Genomic DNA, 17,305 nt, shown 5'->3' with positions numbered 1-17,305 from the left:
CACGGATTAAAATTATTTATATTAGAAACATAGAAACAGAGTGAGTCAGAAGGGGACTCCTGGGCCATCTAGTCTGACCCCCAGCTCCAGCCAGTTCCACCCATGACATGCCTACCATGTGCATGTTCCACCTATTCTTAAACACCCTCCCTGTTGGGCTTCAACCAGCTCTCGTGGAAGCCCATTCCATACCCTAGGGGACCTAACTGCCAGGAAGTACTTCTTGGCATCCACTCTAAATCTTGGTTCCCTGAGCTTTGCTTCATTGGAACGTGTCCTGCCAGTGGGTTGGATCCACTCATACAGCAGGGTCTTCTTAACGCTTCCATCCTTGTGCCTACTAAAACTTGTACCCCTAAACAAAGCCACAGCTGAGCATTAAGGGGCACTCTGGAAGAGTGTGTGATAAGAATGCTCCAGGGTCAGGAAAGTTTGACAGGCCTGCCTTGCACATCCCATTTGAGTAAGACATTACTGGATCTAGCCTATATCTTCTAAAGACAAAATCTTTGCTGTATTCTGTAAGCAACAATAAGATAGTCTGTTTCTGGCAACAAGAATCAACAAAATGTAGGGATAAGTACAATTGGAAGGAAGTAGATTGCTTCGGGTACCATTCCTTGGAAGTGAGCATGGCTTTAAATTCTTAAGATAAACAAACCAAATAACAAGAAACTCATGAGTCAGGACCAGATGTCTAACCACATCTATTCCTGCTGAAAATTTCTCTTTTTTGGGAACAAAATAGCAGCAAAATTAAAGTGTGCATTTGTTTACAATTTCTCCCCTTGCTGTGGGGCTCTTGTTTCACATATTAACAGTTATTTTGCCTCTGGTCTCAGGGTCCGGACACATTTCCTCCCCATTCTGCTCCCTCTGTTTCAATTTCATTCCATACCCAGCCATGAAAAAAGTCTCAGCTAACCCTATTACATGTTTTCTATTAGCTTTAATGCCATAAAATGTTGAAAGCAAATGGCATTTTTCAGAAAAGTTTATAATAGATTTGACTGGTTCACTAAACCAGTCCTGAATGGGCTAAATTGAATTGAATTGCAAAGGGCAAGTTTCAGCTATTTTTAGCAGGACTGTCAGGGTCAGGCACATAGGGGCTAAATCCCAGAGCTCATGTTTTCAGACAGTGTCAGCTGCCGACTCCCCACTTTCCAGAACTGAGTGGATTTTTTGGGGGGCGGGGTGTAAAAAGCCAACTAAGGAGCACCACACTGAGAGTGGGAAATGAGGTATCTTCATAAAGATGCAGTGGTTTGAAAGAAAGTCATATGCAGTATACGCATGCGCGCACACACACACACACACACACACACACACACACACACACACAGTAACACCTCTATACTCAGTTGAATTATATGATCTGAACAATGTATTTTGTGCAGGCACTTCATTTTTCCACTGGGGCTTCTACATCTTTTCAATAATCCCACATACATTAGTGAACGACTAAGAGCTTCCAGTTTTATGCATGGTTACTCAGAAATAAGCCATGCTGTGTTGAATGGGATTCAACCTCCAGATAACTGTGCATAGGACTGCAACTGAAGTTCCTTAAGTCCTCAGTAGTTTTGCCAGCCAAAAAGACCAGACAACTTGGTGTTGATGTTGCAGTCTGTAGCCCCCACAAATTCAGCTTGGAGGAACAGAGCCAGGGTTGCACAGGGTTGAACACAGTCTACGGGCCCAGGTGAGTCACCCAATCAAGATGACAATGGGAGGCAGGCATTCTAGACCTCCTCTTAAAACATTCACACATTTATTCGCATTGCAGATAAGCTGCTTTAATTTTGTGGGACCCTTGTCCATCTCATATTGTGTCCTGTATCTTCATTTGGATGCAGAGACAATAGCACCAGATTCCAGGATTTTGAGAAACAGTTTCAATTCAGTTTCAACTTTTGATTTGATTAATTTATATACCTAACTGCTTTTAATAGTTGCAGCTAAGATAAAGGTATTTTTTAAAATAATACCTTATCATGCAAAGATTCTTCCAAGTTCTTTCTAAAGCTTTCTGATTCTTGTATTAAAACATTCTTGGATGAGGGGAGGAAAAGAGAGAGATTAAAATATCAAACAAGATACAGCAGAAATAAACACTGTGCAATCAAAGCATGCAAATAAAGCAAACAAAAGTCACATTTTCAGTCTTCTTCATATATTAGAAGTAACAAATTTTTACTATATCAGAAGAATAAGTCTGTTGGTAACAGTCTTTTATTCATTGTTGATATAAATATATCAAAGGCTATTATAGTTCATATTGTAAAGGGAAAGTATCTCACAATTTGCTGGCATCAATATATGACAGAAATACTGCAAGTTATTAGTCAGTGCCCTACAGAGATCGCTTTTGCACTTAATGGGAAGCCACAATGTGCCATCCCTCTTCCCCACAGCTTTTTGGTGTGGCTGCCATTCTGAATATGTGGGAATATTGTAGTTTCTTGTTACATCATCACCCCACCACCACCCCCATCCCCACCACCACATTTCTATACCACCAGTGGCTGAAGCTCTTTGGGCATTTCATAACATTTAAGTCATCCATCCAGATTTTGACCAAGCCCAACCCTACGTAGCTCCATTAGGCAGGATCAGGAACTTCAGGCCATGTGAACGTGGAGAGGATGGGCCCTTGCAGTGGTTGAAAGGCCACCAGCAACCCTAAAGAGTGCATAGGTTCTTAGCATCTTTTCAACTGCCTCAACGATCCAACCTCACTGAGTTGTCTGGTGGCAGGTATGTATATGTGTCTTGGATCATTAACTGGGCAACTGTTGGCTGCCACAACCCATGATGGCTTCAGTGACGGGGTCAACTGGGTCAGGCACTGCTGTGTGTGTGCATTCAGGACTGGCACCAGACGCTGGCATGGTCAGAAACCTGGCATGGAGGTCAGGAGGCCCAGAAGGGCCCACCGCAGGTCTTGCAGATTCCACCAGTCACTCATTTCCTCCTCCATCCCAGAGGCAGTGCTTCTGCTGCCCTTAGTAGTAAGCAGGGAATACAGCAGGGCATCTTGGGCAATCTATCATGGTGGCTGTCCACACATCACAGAGCCAAAGCAAAGTGGTGGCTCTGTGTCCATGTCAAGTGTCCTGAAATGTCTAATTGGAGATGCTGAGGGAATGGCTGTGGTAGCAGAAAGTCACTGAGTTATATCAAGGTGCAGTGGTGGCGGCATGAAGGTGGCATTGGCCGAAGGCTTGTGTTTAGCACTGTGACGAGGGCCCACTAAATTCTTCTGCTAGCCCCATGTGACCCCACCACTGGGCTTGGGGAAAGAAGATGGGGAGGAAAGCTTAATGGCAACTGCAGGCAGGAGAGAAGAAGAAAACATGGTATTGTATTTAATTGCCTTTATTCTTATGAACAGGGGAAAAAGGGAAACTATGAATACAAATCAGTGTAAGGGGCCAAAGCAGTGCCTTTAAACCTGTGTCTAGAAGCACTTGTTTTGTTTTTACTCTGGAGTCAGAATATTATTCTCCAATTTAGGTTGTGATCCTAGGTAAAGGAGTTGGAGTTTTTTAAAAGCCCAGTTGTGCACTCTACAGCAGTTCTAGAGTTAAAAAGATCAAAAGACATAGCTGGTATACAGAATTAAATGAATATCAGTTTTGGCCCTAAGTGCAACAAATAGACATAGTGAGTGTTTCTGTTTATGTTACCTTTTCTTCCAGTGCTGCCATTCTCTCTTTTAAGTGGAGTTGCAGGCGTTCATTAGATTCTGTCAAAAGCCTGTCCACAGTATCTGATAATCTCTTGTTGTGCTCTTCATTCATTTTTTCTCGTTGCCTGGCCTTCAGGAAAATAGCACAGAAACAAAATGGGTTGTTCCAAAATCAAATAAACTGTCAGCATTAGTCAAAGACAGGCGTTGGCTTCCTTTAACTTAAATTGTAGCAAAACCAAAGCTGCTGGAGGATAAAATGCATTAGTGCTACTGTTGAGATGCACAGTTTCACTAATTCAATAATTGACAAAGGATGGGTTTGCACATCACACTACCCTAAGCTGAAAATAAACAATGGTGGGTTAGTTGTTTGGTGAACAATCCACTCTATGCCTGACAGATGATTGGGCTCACCCAGGGTTGTTCTCCCCCTCTTTTCCCCTAGGTCCTTCAGCTGTTATTCCAAGGGATTTGGTGACTGAATCCACCTTGTTTCCATTCCCTGCCAGGACTGAGTCATTTTTTTGATGAGCCATGGCTGATTTCCCCTGCAACCCCCAAAGATCTGGAACAGCGATTGCTGAATTCATACACAGTCACAGCCCCTTCAGAGAGCTCCAAGGAGCTCCATCAGTCAGTCTTTTGATAGTTGATCCCCCTTTAAATAACAAACAAAACCGAAACTGCACTCCAAATGTCCCTCCCCCCCTTTTTCAGAACTGCATATTTGGAGTGCCACAAAAAGGGGGAGATGCCAAACCAGTGCAGCCCCTCTAATGTGCTACTTGAACATGGTGGAGGCTCTTTCATTGGGAGCAGCACGGACATGATTGTCAAGAATGGAAATGGATTGTTTTGCCTCATTTGTTGAGTGTCCTGACTATTGGTTCCCTTTACACATGGTGGGATCAGTCACCCAGGTAAGGATGGCAGAACAACTCATAGTGGGTGAAACAACCCATAGAGCTACACATAGATTCTCAGGATCAGTCATTTAAAAACAAAACAAAAAAACAAGGAACCCCTGAGGGAAGCAGCCCGCATTTGGATGACAACCCACAGTTAGCCACCCTTGATGTTTTTTCATGTTGTGCAAACCAGGTCAAAGTTTCAGCATTCACAATCATTACCTTCCAGTCTGAATGGAAGCAAAAGCCAAAAATCAAGAAATTGAAAGTGTGTCTTACAACAAAATATCACAGTGCATAGTGCTCCTGTGTGTACTTCCTGTTTCTCAGTGCTTCCATTATGACAACTTAATTATGAGTACTGAGCACCTAAGTTTGCTATTAGAGGAAGGGATTCCATTAAACTTGACCACAAAATGACTTAAAATTCCACATAATGCAACATCTGTTAATTGATTTCATGAGCATTCAATTTTGCAGGATTCATGTTTGCATATGTCAATGTGTTTTCCTTCATAGTCACTTCACTTTAAAATATAATGAGATTCTTTTAGTTTCAGATAACATAGGCTGTGCTGTTAGTTCTACACCAGTGTACACTGGAAATCAGTGCATGTGTGATTTGAGGTTAGTTCATAAAATTGGAAATCCATAAGTGATTACTTCAATCAGGACTATGACTGTGACTGATGTAATTGTGATCTGGCTGCATATCCACACCAACACAAAGCTGTGATTTTGTTTAAGGCAAGTGTATGAACCAGCATTCCCCTCCCTCCCCCCAGCCCCTCTCTGCTTGGCCATACAAAATTGAGTGCCGAATTTGTTCATATTCAGTTAAACAAAGAAGTAAGCTGTCTGCAATGCACATACTCGTTGAAGTTCCTGATTCTTTTCTTCCAATTGAGCCTCTAAGTGTCTCATGCGTTCTTCAATGTTTCCATGTCTTTCTTCCGCCTATAAAAATAGCATGCATTGGTCTGAAACTGAAAGAGTTCTGTGAGTTGAAATTTCAATTTTTTTTAAAGAAAACATAAAGCAAGCTACTACTAACTGCAAACTTAGTTTTCAAAAATAAATTTTATTCAAACAGGCAGCTGAACAGCATTGCTTGAAATGTGTCAGCTACAAAGGCCTGTTACATCCAAGCATCCAGCAAAACATTGGAGTTATTTATGAGCAATGAAATCAGCCAAATGTAACATGCAGACTGTGCATGGTTTGAACACAAACCTGCCATCATAAAATTGTAAGCTCTTTAAGCACTGAACTGCACAATGGTTGATTATCAATAAAATAAATACATAAATTAAAAAGAAAAAGTTCTTAAAATATGAAAACAAAATCAGATGGATTCTATTGAGCAATAGAAAGTAAAGTCCAGTAGGACTACCTTCCTACGTATGGAGATCATTTCTTGTAGTTTAGCTTCCATAACATATTGATAATCATCAGATGAGGTAGAAGAGGTTGGATCAGACTAACAAGTCAAGGAAAAGGAGAGGGACAAAATTGAAAAATCAGAACTAAAGACACCAGCACTGAACAGAACACAGCACAGAATGCTTAAAAGAAAAGTGTGATTGCAAATTTAATACTTTAATTGACAGAATTTTATGTAGAATAAACCACACTTACAATAGGGTGATATGAGGCAGTTGATGTGGATGAACTAAAAACAATGGAATGCTAAAAAAGCTAACAACCTAAGTATGGAAAGTCCAGGTTAGTGATGGCTGGCTGATGAATAATTACTTTGCCTCTGTAGAGGGATATTCAAAGCATTTATGGCAATTATAAGGTCTGATTGGAATTTTGGTAAACTTAGCATCACAATGTGACTTTGAGGAGCCAGTGCACAAATTAGTGTATCTAATAGTCCACCCTACAATCTTATCATATATAATTACAGAATATACTAAATCAAATGGGTTAAGTCATTTCTAGAGGGAGAACATGATAGATTCCCTAACAGAAAAGGGGAAAAAACAAACAAAGGGTCATTACCAGAACTCCTCCAGCTTACTCTGAAAAAGGTTGCTGAGCTTGTAGTGAAAACAGGGCTTTGATTTCTCCTGCAAGTTTTCAGGTTGTGGCATAATGAGCCACAATCTGGCAAATATATCACCATGAATCTATGCTAACAAATGCCATCAATTCACTTTGCAAAATTCTAAAAAAAGCCCTGAGAATTAGTCCTTAGCTAAGCAAATCAATTATAACACCAGGATCCAACCTTTGAATCAGCCTGTTTTACCATAGGATAAACAAACAAGGCTGTTTGAAAATATTTTCAGATACAGCTTGTGATCCACCACACCAAACCCAGCCCATGTTCTAGAGCAAGGGTGTTGAACTTCTACATGAACTTTCCTGTTTACCCATACTAGATAGACAGTAAAACTCGCTGGTTTATCAAGTCCTCAGGAGGTCACCCTGAATGGGCTACACTGTAAATAAGGTATCTGTTGTTGGTACATAGATTAAAAAAATACAGAACAATGTGAATATTTATTATCAAGCATAAAGGCCCATCCATTGATTTGACACCTTTCTGAGTATAAAAATGAGCAGATAATTTTTTCTAAGGGAATTTTTCTTACCTGTAAATTCCCATACTCCTATACATAGGAGTCAGTTTGCCCACAATAAGGATAGCACTTTCTCTGGACTATAAGCAGGATCAAAGAAGAGAGTCTACCTAGTTTCACAGAAAAAGCTAGGGCCCTTCACCCTAGTATCTTAATCAGTAACATCCCAAACAAAGCATTACTCTTAGGTAAAATTTTCATTTTACATACTGCTATTCTACCAAACCATGATATCCTATTTTCCTAAATTCATACATTTTCTCTTTTATTTCACATATCAGTATATCAAAACTATTCTTTTTTAACATTGCAATTTTGGTAATATTTATACCTAAATATTTACTAACTTTACATATCTTAATTTGAAATTTATCCTTCTCTTCATTATTGCAATTAAACAACATAATTTCTGATTTATCCCAATTAACCTGTAAGTCTGTTATCTCTTCAAATTCTTCCAAATGAATATTAACCTGATCCATAACATTGAATTGGTCCTTTTAGATAATAACATATCACCAACAAATAGACTAATCTTAATTTTATTCTCAAATCCAATACCTTTTATTATCATTTCTAAAACTATTTGCGAATGATTCTATAAAGAAGGCAAACAATATTGCAGAAAGAAGACATACTTGTCTAGGACCTCAGCCTAGGGATATTTGCTCTGTTAAACCTGCATGAACTATCATGGTTGCAAAATTTTCTCAATATAATTTATTTAATATACCTTTAAACCATAAGCCAAATCCTTTTATCTCTATCAACATCTTAATTTCTGGTCATTCCATGCAATCAAAGGATTTAAAGATGTCCAATGCTATTATACCAGCCTTTAATTTTTCCTTGAATATATGTGGGATCTTTCACCCTATTAAAATCTTATCCAACACAAAAAATATTACAGAAAAAAAATGCTCACAGGCAAATGTCAAAGAGAATAGGATGGCAAAGAGGAATTTGTTTAAGAGTTGAAATTTTCTAACTGCTTGGAGTTATATAATATTAAGTGGTATAAAAGTATCAGTATTAAATATAAATATAGATCCCAGAATTGGACAATATGATTCAGTAAGCAGATTAGGGCAACTGCCTCCACTCACCACCAAAAACAGGAGTTTATAGGTAAGACTGTCTGCTCGGATATCCTCATTTCTGCTGTGCAAACATGTTGCTGTCTGGGGGCAAAGGAGAATAATGCACTCCACCTACCCTATTTCCATATAGATGATGGCTGTTAATTTTACTGCAAGTTAGAATTCACCATGCCAAAAGATAGCAGGAAATCCTGGGTAAAGGGCACACAAGACAGGCTGCATAACTTCTCTCTCCTTCTATCAATGTCTACTCGTCTTTCCAGCTATGTGTTACCTCCATGATCAAAGATGGCATGCCTGCTCACGCCAGTTGCTGAGGAGCTTGGGCAGACAGAACTCCTGTACTCATCCTGCTGATGGGATGGATCCTGGGCAGCTGGTTTGGCACTGTGTGAACAGAATGCTGGGCTGGGTGGACCACTGGTCTGATCCACCATGGCTTTTCTTATGTTCTTAACCCCCTCCTCATCAAGCATTCATTTATTTAAAACATTTTTATCCTGTTAATATCTGAGATGGATCTCAAGTGAGCTTACAAAACCAAGACCGTGGCCACACGTTAGATAACGTAATTTCAAAATATAAAAATATGCAGTAAAATAACTATATAATTCTATACTGTGACATAAATATCACTCAACCATTTAGATGCTGGGTAAAGAAAATGTTTTGGCCTGGCATCAAAATGAATGGAGCGTCAGGACCAGGTACACCTCTTTTGGAAGCAGATTCTATAAGCAGAGTGCTCCCATGGAAAAGGCCCTTCCCTGGGTAGCTACCCTTCTAACCTCCTTCAAAGTGAGCTCCCAGAGAAGGACCTCAGTGGAACATCTCAAAGTTTGGGCAGGTATACATGCAAGGAGACATTCCTTCAGATATCCAGGCCCTAAACCATTTAGGGCTTTGTGTCAAACTTAACACCTTAAATGAAGATGATATAGGGCTTTGTGTCAAACTTAACACCTTAAATGAAGATGATATAGGACTGACATTTGCCATCTCCCAGCATCTGCCTCTGAGCAGTTAGCTTGAAATGCAATTAAATGTACCTCTACCATAGCTAGGAGCTTCTTGGACTCTGCTGGAGCATGAAAGTTCTTATACGTATGTTGGATTCTAGGGCAGTAATTTCCTGCCACAAGACCATCATGCCTAGCATGTGATCTAGAAAATGAAAGGTAATACCTATGCCCAAAGGTAGTCCACTTATACTGTCTCATAAATATTACTGTTGTGGTTTAAATGCAGCATTACTAGCTTCCAGAAATTAGTAAGAAAAATTCATCAGTATGAAGAAATGCCTGTATATAATTATTGGTGCCAGATAATGTTTACTTTGTGTAGCCTCTGTGATGTATCAGTGTAGGCTTGTGGCTATGTTTTGTTATTGTGGCTATGTCATTTGTTACAGTATATGTAGCAGGTGTTTAGTGATGTTTTGGAAGAGACAATCACTGTGAATATAATTAGATGATACCTGGATTAGGTAAATTCAATTTTGATTGGCTGTGCAGTCTAGACAGGTGGAAAAAAAAAGTTGCCAAATGACAAAAAGTTGACACTTAGGAGTACAGTCTGCAGAGGGAGGGAGAGATCATAGTATGCTGGTTGGTATGTGGTTAAAGGATTAAGGTAAGGGCCTGTGAATAGCTAGGGCCTGGTTCTTACGTAAGCTATTCTTTTTCTGTGGAATGGGAAAGGTCAGAAAAAGTGAGCAGATGACCGCGTTATCACAAGAGGTTGTCCTAAGTTCTTACCAGGGGAAGGTTATACAAGCAAGCAATAAAGACCTAAATAAACTGTCTAATCATCTAGAAATATAACAGGAAGAGCTTTGGCATCTGAGAAAGATTATGTCTGGGAAGTGAACCTGGTTGTAGGGGATTTGGTTGTAAGGGGATTTGGAAATTCAGCAAAGTTAGCCTAAAAGAAGTCCTTAAAAACTTGTAACAGCAACAGTGTCTCTTGGGTCCTAAGGAATTGTCACTAAGGAGTTCTTTACTCTCCCGCCTCAAATAAATATTTTTAACTCCTTATGTTCAAAATAACCCCTTAATTAATTACTTGTCCAATAGTTCATTGTGTCTCTAATGCAGACATTTCCCATGCCTAAGCCTCTTATACCAGCTTTTAGGAGGTCTGAAAGTTTTCTAACATACCTTATGGCAGGAGTCATCTCAAGGAATTCTGAGTTGAGTGCCTTGAGAAGCCAACTTGAGGAATTCTGAGTTAGAGCAAGAAAGTGTTCTTTATATTAATGTTTGCTATACATGAAAAAACTCCCTAGCGAAGGAACTGGGGAAAGGAAATCTCCCATATCCAAGTTGATACCAGCCCAGCTGTGGTATTTTGGATGCACTGTGAAGAGAGGAAGTGTTCCAGTCCCATTCTTCATTGTCATTGTATTTGTTGCCCCATACAGGAGAGCATTCTTATCTGTGGAAGTTCTCCATGTGCACAAGGATGCTGAAATATCAGGGTTATGGCTCACATGGAGTTCCCACAGATACACAAGACTATCCTAACTGGACAGTCACCCACCTCAAGCAGAGGGAGACAAATGCAATGAGGGAAGAGGTGGAGCTAGAAGACGTTCCTCTTCACATGTTTGTTCTGCTCAGGTCCAGAATCCTTGAATAGGGCTACTGAAACTGTACTTTCTGACTTTGGCAAGACACACCTGAATATGAGACTCTTTTTCTTCTCTGGATTGAGAAGAAATAAGATATCACTTGGGCAGAGACAAAAATCTTGCACTCGGCCAAAATTCGCTTTTTAAAATTCTTTTGTGATCTGCTAGAAATACTCCCAGAAAGCTTGTATAGTTCTGGCAATTTTACTCCAAGTTCTTAATAATTTTTTGCAGGATCCTGTCAAACACTTCTCCTCAGGAAATTCTTCCAGGAGTGACAGCATCACATAATTTAATAATTCACTGGAGCAGATGTAGGTGGAAAGGTTTTCCCCATGCTGCATTTCCTCTGGAACTTTTAAGTCAATTTTCCTCTCCTACAAAAAGGACTAAACTTTATTAAGTCTTGAATTCAAGCAAGACTACAGGCAATGGTATTGTAGAGGCTTGCAGAAAAACCATTGGAACTTAAAATTCCTGTAGAGAGTAGGAACGAGTGAGCTTATAAAAATGTCTACATTAGCAAAGTGTATGTAAAATTTGGATGTGTGGAAAGAATGCATACAAAATGAGTAATTCCACAGATGTGGAATGCAGATGAGTTGGAAAAATGAGAAACTGAATGGACCAAGAGCTGACAAATCTTCCCATTCCTAGTAAGAAGCCCATTCTACCTACTGGCACAGAGGAAAGACCTTTGAGCACAAAACACTTTCCCATGGAAACAGTTCAACTTACCCCCCTGTACTTGTTGGATTTATTTGCAATATGTGCTGCTGTCTCTAGGTACCAGTGCTACTGCTTGCCTTTCAGAACAAGCAGGATGAACTATGTGCTGTCTCTCAGGGTGGGAAGGATGATCAACCCACCCTGGGGAGGAAGGAGAACGGGATTGGCTGCCACTTCCAGTTGTGCTGGAACCTTTCTAATATGTCTGCACTGTCACTGTGTGTTCCTCTAAAGAAACAACCAAATGACAAAAATGTAGGAGGAACCACACTGGGATGAAAATAACAGGCACGGAGCAGAAAAGATGCACAGAATAGGGGGAATTATTTACAGCTCTTGGATAATTGCACTTTGGCATTTAGATGTCAGCTCTAAGTGTTCCTGGGTGACACTATGTGGCTGCAGAAATGATATGGAAGCTGAGCGACCCAGCTGCATTCTCATTCTGCTTCTCCTCCACTCAGAACAAGGGAGGGGACAGGAGCCTGCCTCCATGAACACAGGCCCTTTTTATCTGAAGCCAAGTGATGCTGTTCTGGGAAGCCAGGTAACCTTGAAATCCAGCAACCGCACCATGAGTAGAGCAAAAGAATGTGCTATCCCAGATATGATAACTACCTCCTCCTGCTACTTCGGGAAAACATGACTTCCCAAATGCTTGCCGAGCCCATGAAATAAAAGGAAAAGATTATGCTTTATTTCTTGATATGGCATCAATAGAAATACGTGTGGAATCTTTCCTGTTCAGGACTAGGGCATGTTGCCTTTTTGTGGACATGTCAGCCTTCTTGCAGAGGGATCCTTAAAAAAAAACACGATCAGAGAATAAATATGGAATTCTTCACCTGAGCCCTAAAGTGGAATGGCTCTGCAATTTTCCCCACTGAAGTGGCTTTCCCGTTATCATTTACAAAAGTGACTGTTTCTTAGTTCAGGAACTCGCTTTTCCTGGAGCTTCCTGAAAAGCTGAGCACAAGCAATTTCCAGAAATATATTAAGAATGCATTCAATTTGTTCAGGGACAGGGAGTGTGAAACAGGTTCCTTGTTGCTGAATAACATACTAGCTTAATTTATTTGTTTATGCTACTTTCAGTTGAAAAAGCCAAGACTGTGAACAGCATTAAGCCTACCAGGCAGTATAAAATGAGCCAATTCATCACATGGTATAGTCATGCCAGCCAGAGTTTCTTCTGTGAGTGCCCATTCATTGTCCGAAGGTTTCTACATCTATGTCTGGGTCAAGTCCTGCATATGCATCTCAGCTGTGACCATAAATGTTTTTCCCACTGTGTAATGTTTGAAAGCTTACAGACACGTATTGGGGAGAAATGGTTCATCAGAAGTCAAAGCTCTGGATTTTTCAGCCCAATGCATTAGGCATCTTATTTAGCAGATTTTACTTGGGAAGTGTTCCAGTAAGGCCAAATAACACCTTTATTCATAAATGTTTGGTAAACAGTGAATTACCAATTACCCTGATGCAGCAGCTAGTAAACCTTGCTTGGAATTTTTTTATATGATCAAATAAGGATCCTGAAGAAATCATGCTGGGTGGAATAGTTTGAGTCAGATGGAATAAACAGGCATTACCTTTTCTCTGCTCCCTTCCACAGGCCTTTATTAAGAGCACCCTGCAAGTTGGCAACTGAGTGAGCCAGAAAATTCTGGGGGAGCAGTGGTGATGGGTGGAGGGCTGTATTTAGACAGGAGTATAGTGGCTGATTTCCCCCCAGTTTCCCACTGTGTACAGGGAGATCGCTGGACCCTGCTTGGTGTTGCTGGGACCAAGTAGGCCCTTTGCTTTGGCAAAGGAAGAAAGTGCCACTGGTGCCCTCAATGGCTAATTATGAATTTGCAGGGCAGGTGCAGATATATTCCATTTTATCTTGTCCGGATGCAATTATCTTCCATTAACTAAACAGATATTGTCCGGTTTTCAATCTAAATTACACAACAAAATCCATATGCAATATAGAAACTATGTATATCTTGTTAGTGGTCACAGAAGCAAAAAGATACAGAAGGGCTAGAATTTCTGACTGAGTGAAATGGTTTGGTGAGATGCAGCAAGTAGATACTACTCTTCCTCTACTCTGCCCCCTACAAACCAAGAAGTAACATTGCCATTACCTCTGTTCATCGAGAGAGCTAATATGTAATATTGCCATTACCTCTTCTCATTGCAAGTGCAATGATCATTTAAAGAGACCAGGAGTCAATGCAACGTATAACTACAATACAGTAATTAACAATATTTTCAGATTTTTCTCTTAATAGGCCAATGTGGCCACTTACATTTTTAAAGATACATCTCACAGTAATTCCTGTTTTTATCTGGCTGTACAACCATCTCAATCTGCCACTGTATCACATGTTTTCCATTAAGGAACCCCTCTGCTTGCACATTTCCCTATTTCTTCAGTGAAGGGGGTGGTGGCTGAGATGCCACAAACATTCCCTATCCATGAGACAACACATTTCCCCTATAGAAAAGAATTAAGTAAACCTGTGTGCATGGAAACTCCTGTTTCCATGTCACATCGTTGGGTTGGAGAATGTGTGTACAACCTTTCCTTAATATTAGAAGGGATATTAACAAAGATGATGTTCACATGAGAAATTATTTCATGGTCCATGAAAACTATTAGGTTAGAATTGCATATGATTAGACTACTCCCAATAAAAGAAAAAATATCTGAGAAGCATAAAACTCAATTATGTGTCCTCATCAGCTTTTTGTTATCTAAAGTGCCTGTACTGAATTACTGATTTTGTTTCAAAAGGGCTTTCTTTCTATTAAGAGCTACTAATGATGTTATTACTGTGTTCTGAACATATCTGAAAAAGTCCATTTCTATGCATACTTATTTTGAAGTGAAGTGTCACAGAGTTTAAGGCCATGGTGGGGGTGAGGAGACACCCAGCAAAGTGTCCATAGGCATGTAGCCTAAGCTCCACACAGACGAACAAGACACAGTAGTTTTACACTTCCTAAAAGGAGTAAAAAGAGTATGTATCAGCACATTGTGCCTCTTCTTTTTGCATTTCTTGTATAACATCCAAACTGGCAATTTGCGTATCTCACAGTTGAGGAGTTGTGCAAATTCCAAATGACTTTGTACAAGGTTGCTTCTATGGGAACAGGGTCCCAGCCACTTCTCCTATCTGCAGTTTGACAATGTCATGCAACACCAATTCATTTGAAAGGGGCCACGAAAAGAAAATGGCTTGATCTCATTGTTTATTGTTAATGAAAGTGATCACTGTGTTTCTCTGTATCAATGTGATGTAAGAAATCATGGAAAAATTCAATGGCAAATAAAGTTCATGAATTTAAGCTGAACTGGATTAATCAGAACTTTTATAATACCAAGTATTATAAAAATAAACTCTCCTTTGGGATATTGGGAGAAATGTACTTAAGCCATACAAGAAATATGAAGCAATACTTCTGCCATTAAATTAAGCTAAAGCAAGTAACTTTGTATGTGTAATTAGTATTTATTTACGGTGCCATTAAGTAGAATCATCTTGTCCACTCCATAACAGGCTTTTATTGCTGCTGATGGTGCTGAAGGAAGGAAAAAGGGATGATAATCAATGTTAAAGGAAAACATGTTTCTGAAATTAACCAGCTCTGAAGTGCACCTTACCTTGGTCAAGGCTGCAATTCTCTGGGCCAGTTCAGCTTCCACTTCAGGCAATGTCTCAGCTTTTCGCATAGTTTGTTGCAGCTTTTGCTCAGCTAGTTCAAGACGTTCCTGCAGTTGTCTGTTCTTTTCTTCCATCTAAAAATCAGAATTGAAATTTTTTTTAAAAAGTGTGGTGGGGGTGTTAAATTAGGAATTTGTTGCAATTCTTAGAAAGAACTAAAAGTGCATGACATAGCCTGACGCATATCCAGAACGCATTATGAAACTGAAGACTTGAGCATGTAATGAATCTTTGTTGTAACTGCTGAATACGCTCTAGCAAACAACTCCAAGTCTATGTAAAGTTGGCATTCTGCCACTGAACTTCCCTGACCTTGTGGCGTTTTAGCTAACATGATACAATCTTAACCTTGGTCTTAGACAAGCAGGGCTTGGTTTAGTTTTGTTGTGTGCACATGTGATTGTTTGATCGTTGAATTTTGAAACAGAAAGTTCATCTCTGTTTCTCTGGATCAGGGTAACATACATTTATATTACAGTACTTATATTCTATACCTTTGTATGTTTTAATTCTATGGATTGTAATGTTGCAAGCCATCTTGAGTTCCAGTCAATGGGAATAGATGGGATATAAATAAGCATAACAACAAGTGAAACTCTGGAAAAAGTTAAGTGGCAATTTGGAAGGCAGATACCTTAACTGATGTGACCGGTGATCAGTGTTGTTGTGCATTCTCACAAATGCTGCTTGCTTACACTTTCACCCTCCGTGAGTCAGATGGGGAGGGCAGATTCTCTGGGACCATATTTTCCTGACCCTGCATGCAAGTTTTAAGCATGCACAATGGCATCACCAGTCACGGTGTGTCAGTTAATGTATCAGCTTCCAGTCTCGAGCTCATGAGCTTCAGCCAACATGGGACAGTCTTAAGTGTGATCTTAAGTGAGAAGGTTTTTAAATTATTGATTTTCCCTGACTTTGAAAACATAAATCTGTTATTGCAGTTATACAGGTCATATATATAAGATGAGCAAGCCATTCACTGAGTCGATGTATACAAATCAAGAACAGCTTATTTCTGAGTAAGTCTGCACATAATTCCAACATATCCTTTCCCTCCTTACCCCAACGTCATCAATGATTGAACAGTGACAGTGATTTCCTAAGCCTCAAAATTTACTTCTCTCTCAACAGTTGACAGCTTCCTGCTACCCTTCCTTCACTTTCAGAACACCAATAACTACACTGAAATTCCTTTCCAAACACTTGAGTACTTGGCAGCATTATAACTTCAGAGTGAAACTTTGAGGTCCCTACAATAACCTTTCCAGGGGCTACAAAAGCTGAATTCTGAACCACTATGCAGAGTTTCAACCCAAAACAATTAAAGACACCTCTCTTCAACATGTCTGAATAAAGTTGGAAATTTCCCTCAGCATTTGAAAGAACTACATGATATGACAAGCCACAATTTGCAGTAAAAACAACAAATGTGGCAACTTGCAGTGCTTTTTGTCAGCACAGTGAAATTTTGTACAGCTGTAGGTCTCAGCAGATAGATAATGGATACCAAATTTTACTTTATTAGCTTAACTGGGGCCAATTTGATAAAGTGGTGGAAGTTTGAGGTGTATAATGGTACTTTTGGTGACCAACTTTAATTAAAGGCACTCCCATGCTCTTTTCATAAATAGTAAGCATAGCCTGCGCTCTCTAAGCATAGAAACTCCCTGATGACACTGCATATTTTCCTCCTCCAGTCTCATTATGGTATAGGCTTAGAGCATCACACCATTACATTTCTTGTATGGCTTGCTTTGCAGTGTGAAACCCAGCACGTTCCTGGTTTCTAGCCTGCCCTGATTTGTTTCTGTGTTTCCTTCACCCAAGCTTGGCTTGCTCCCAGGATCTTTCTATCCTGATTTGGCAGGAACCAGGAGTGCAGAGCCCTGTCATTAAAACAAATTCTGAGCTTAGCTGTGGTTAACATTA

The 17,305-nt window shown here is 39.9% G+C and overlaps 1 protein-coding gene across 2 annotated transcripts in view; it reads right to left on the bottom strand.

Annotated features, from left to right (window-relative positions):
• The window catches only part of PPFIA2 (PTPRF interacting protein alpha 2), a 268,242-nt gene that overhangs the window by 51,044 nt on the left and 199,893 nt on the right, over positions 1-17,305 (bottom strand). For both annotated transcript variants that reach the window (XM_044455520.1, XM_044455518.1), the window contains exons 9-12: positions 15,313-15,447; positions 5,479-5,562; positions 3,693-3,824; positions 1,992-2,054 (exon numbers count right to left, since the gene is read on the bottom strand). In XM_044455520.1, the coding sequence (XP_044311455.1) occupies positions 1,992-2,054; positions 3,693-3,824; positions 5,479-5,562; positions 15,313-15,447 (414 nt within the window). The remainder of the gene's footprint in view (positions 1-1,991; positions 2,055-3,692; positions 3,825-5,478; positions 5,563-15,312; positions 15,448-17,305) is intronic.

This window comes from Varanus komodoensis, unplaced genomic scaffold, assembly GCF_004798865.1.
Source record: "Varanus komodoensis strain SLA01 unplaced genomic scaffold, ASM479886v1 scaffold8, whole genome shotgun sequence".
Taxonomy (NCBI): Eukaryota; Metazoa; Chordata; class Lepidosauria; order Squamata; family Varanidae; genus Varanus; species Varanus komodoensis.
This window is presented reverse-complemented; position numbering and strand designations above follow the sequence as displayed.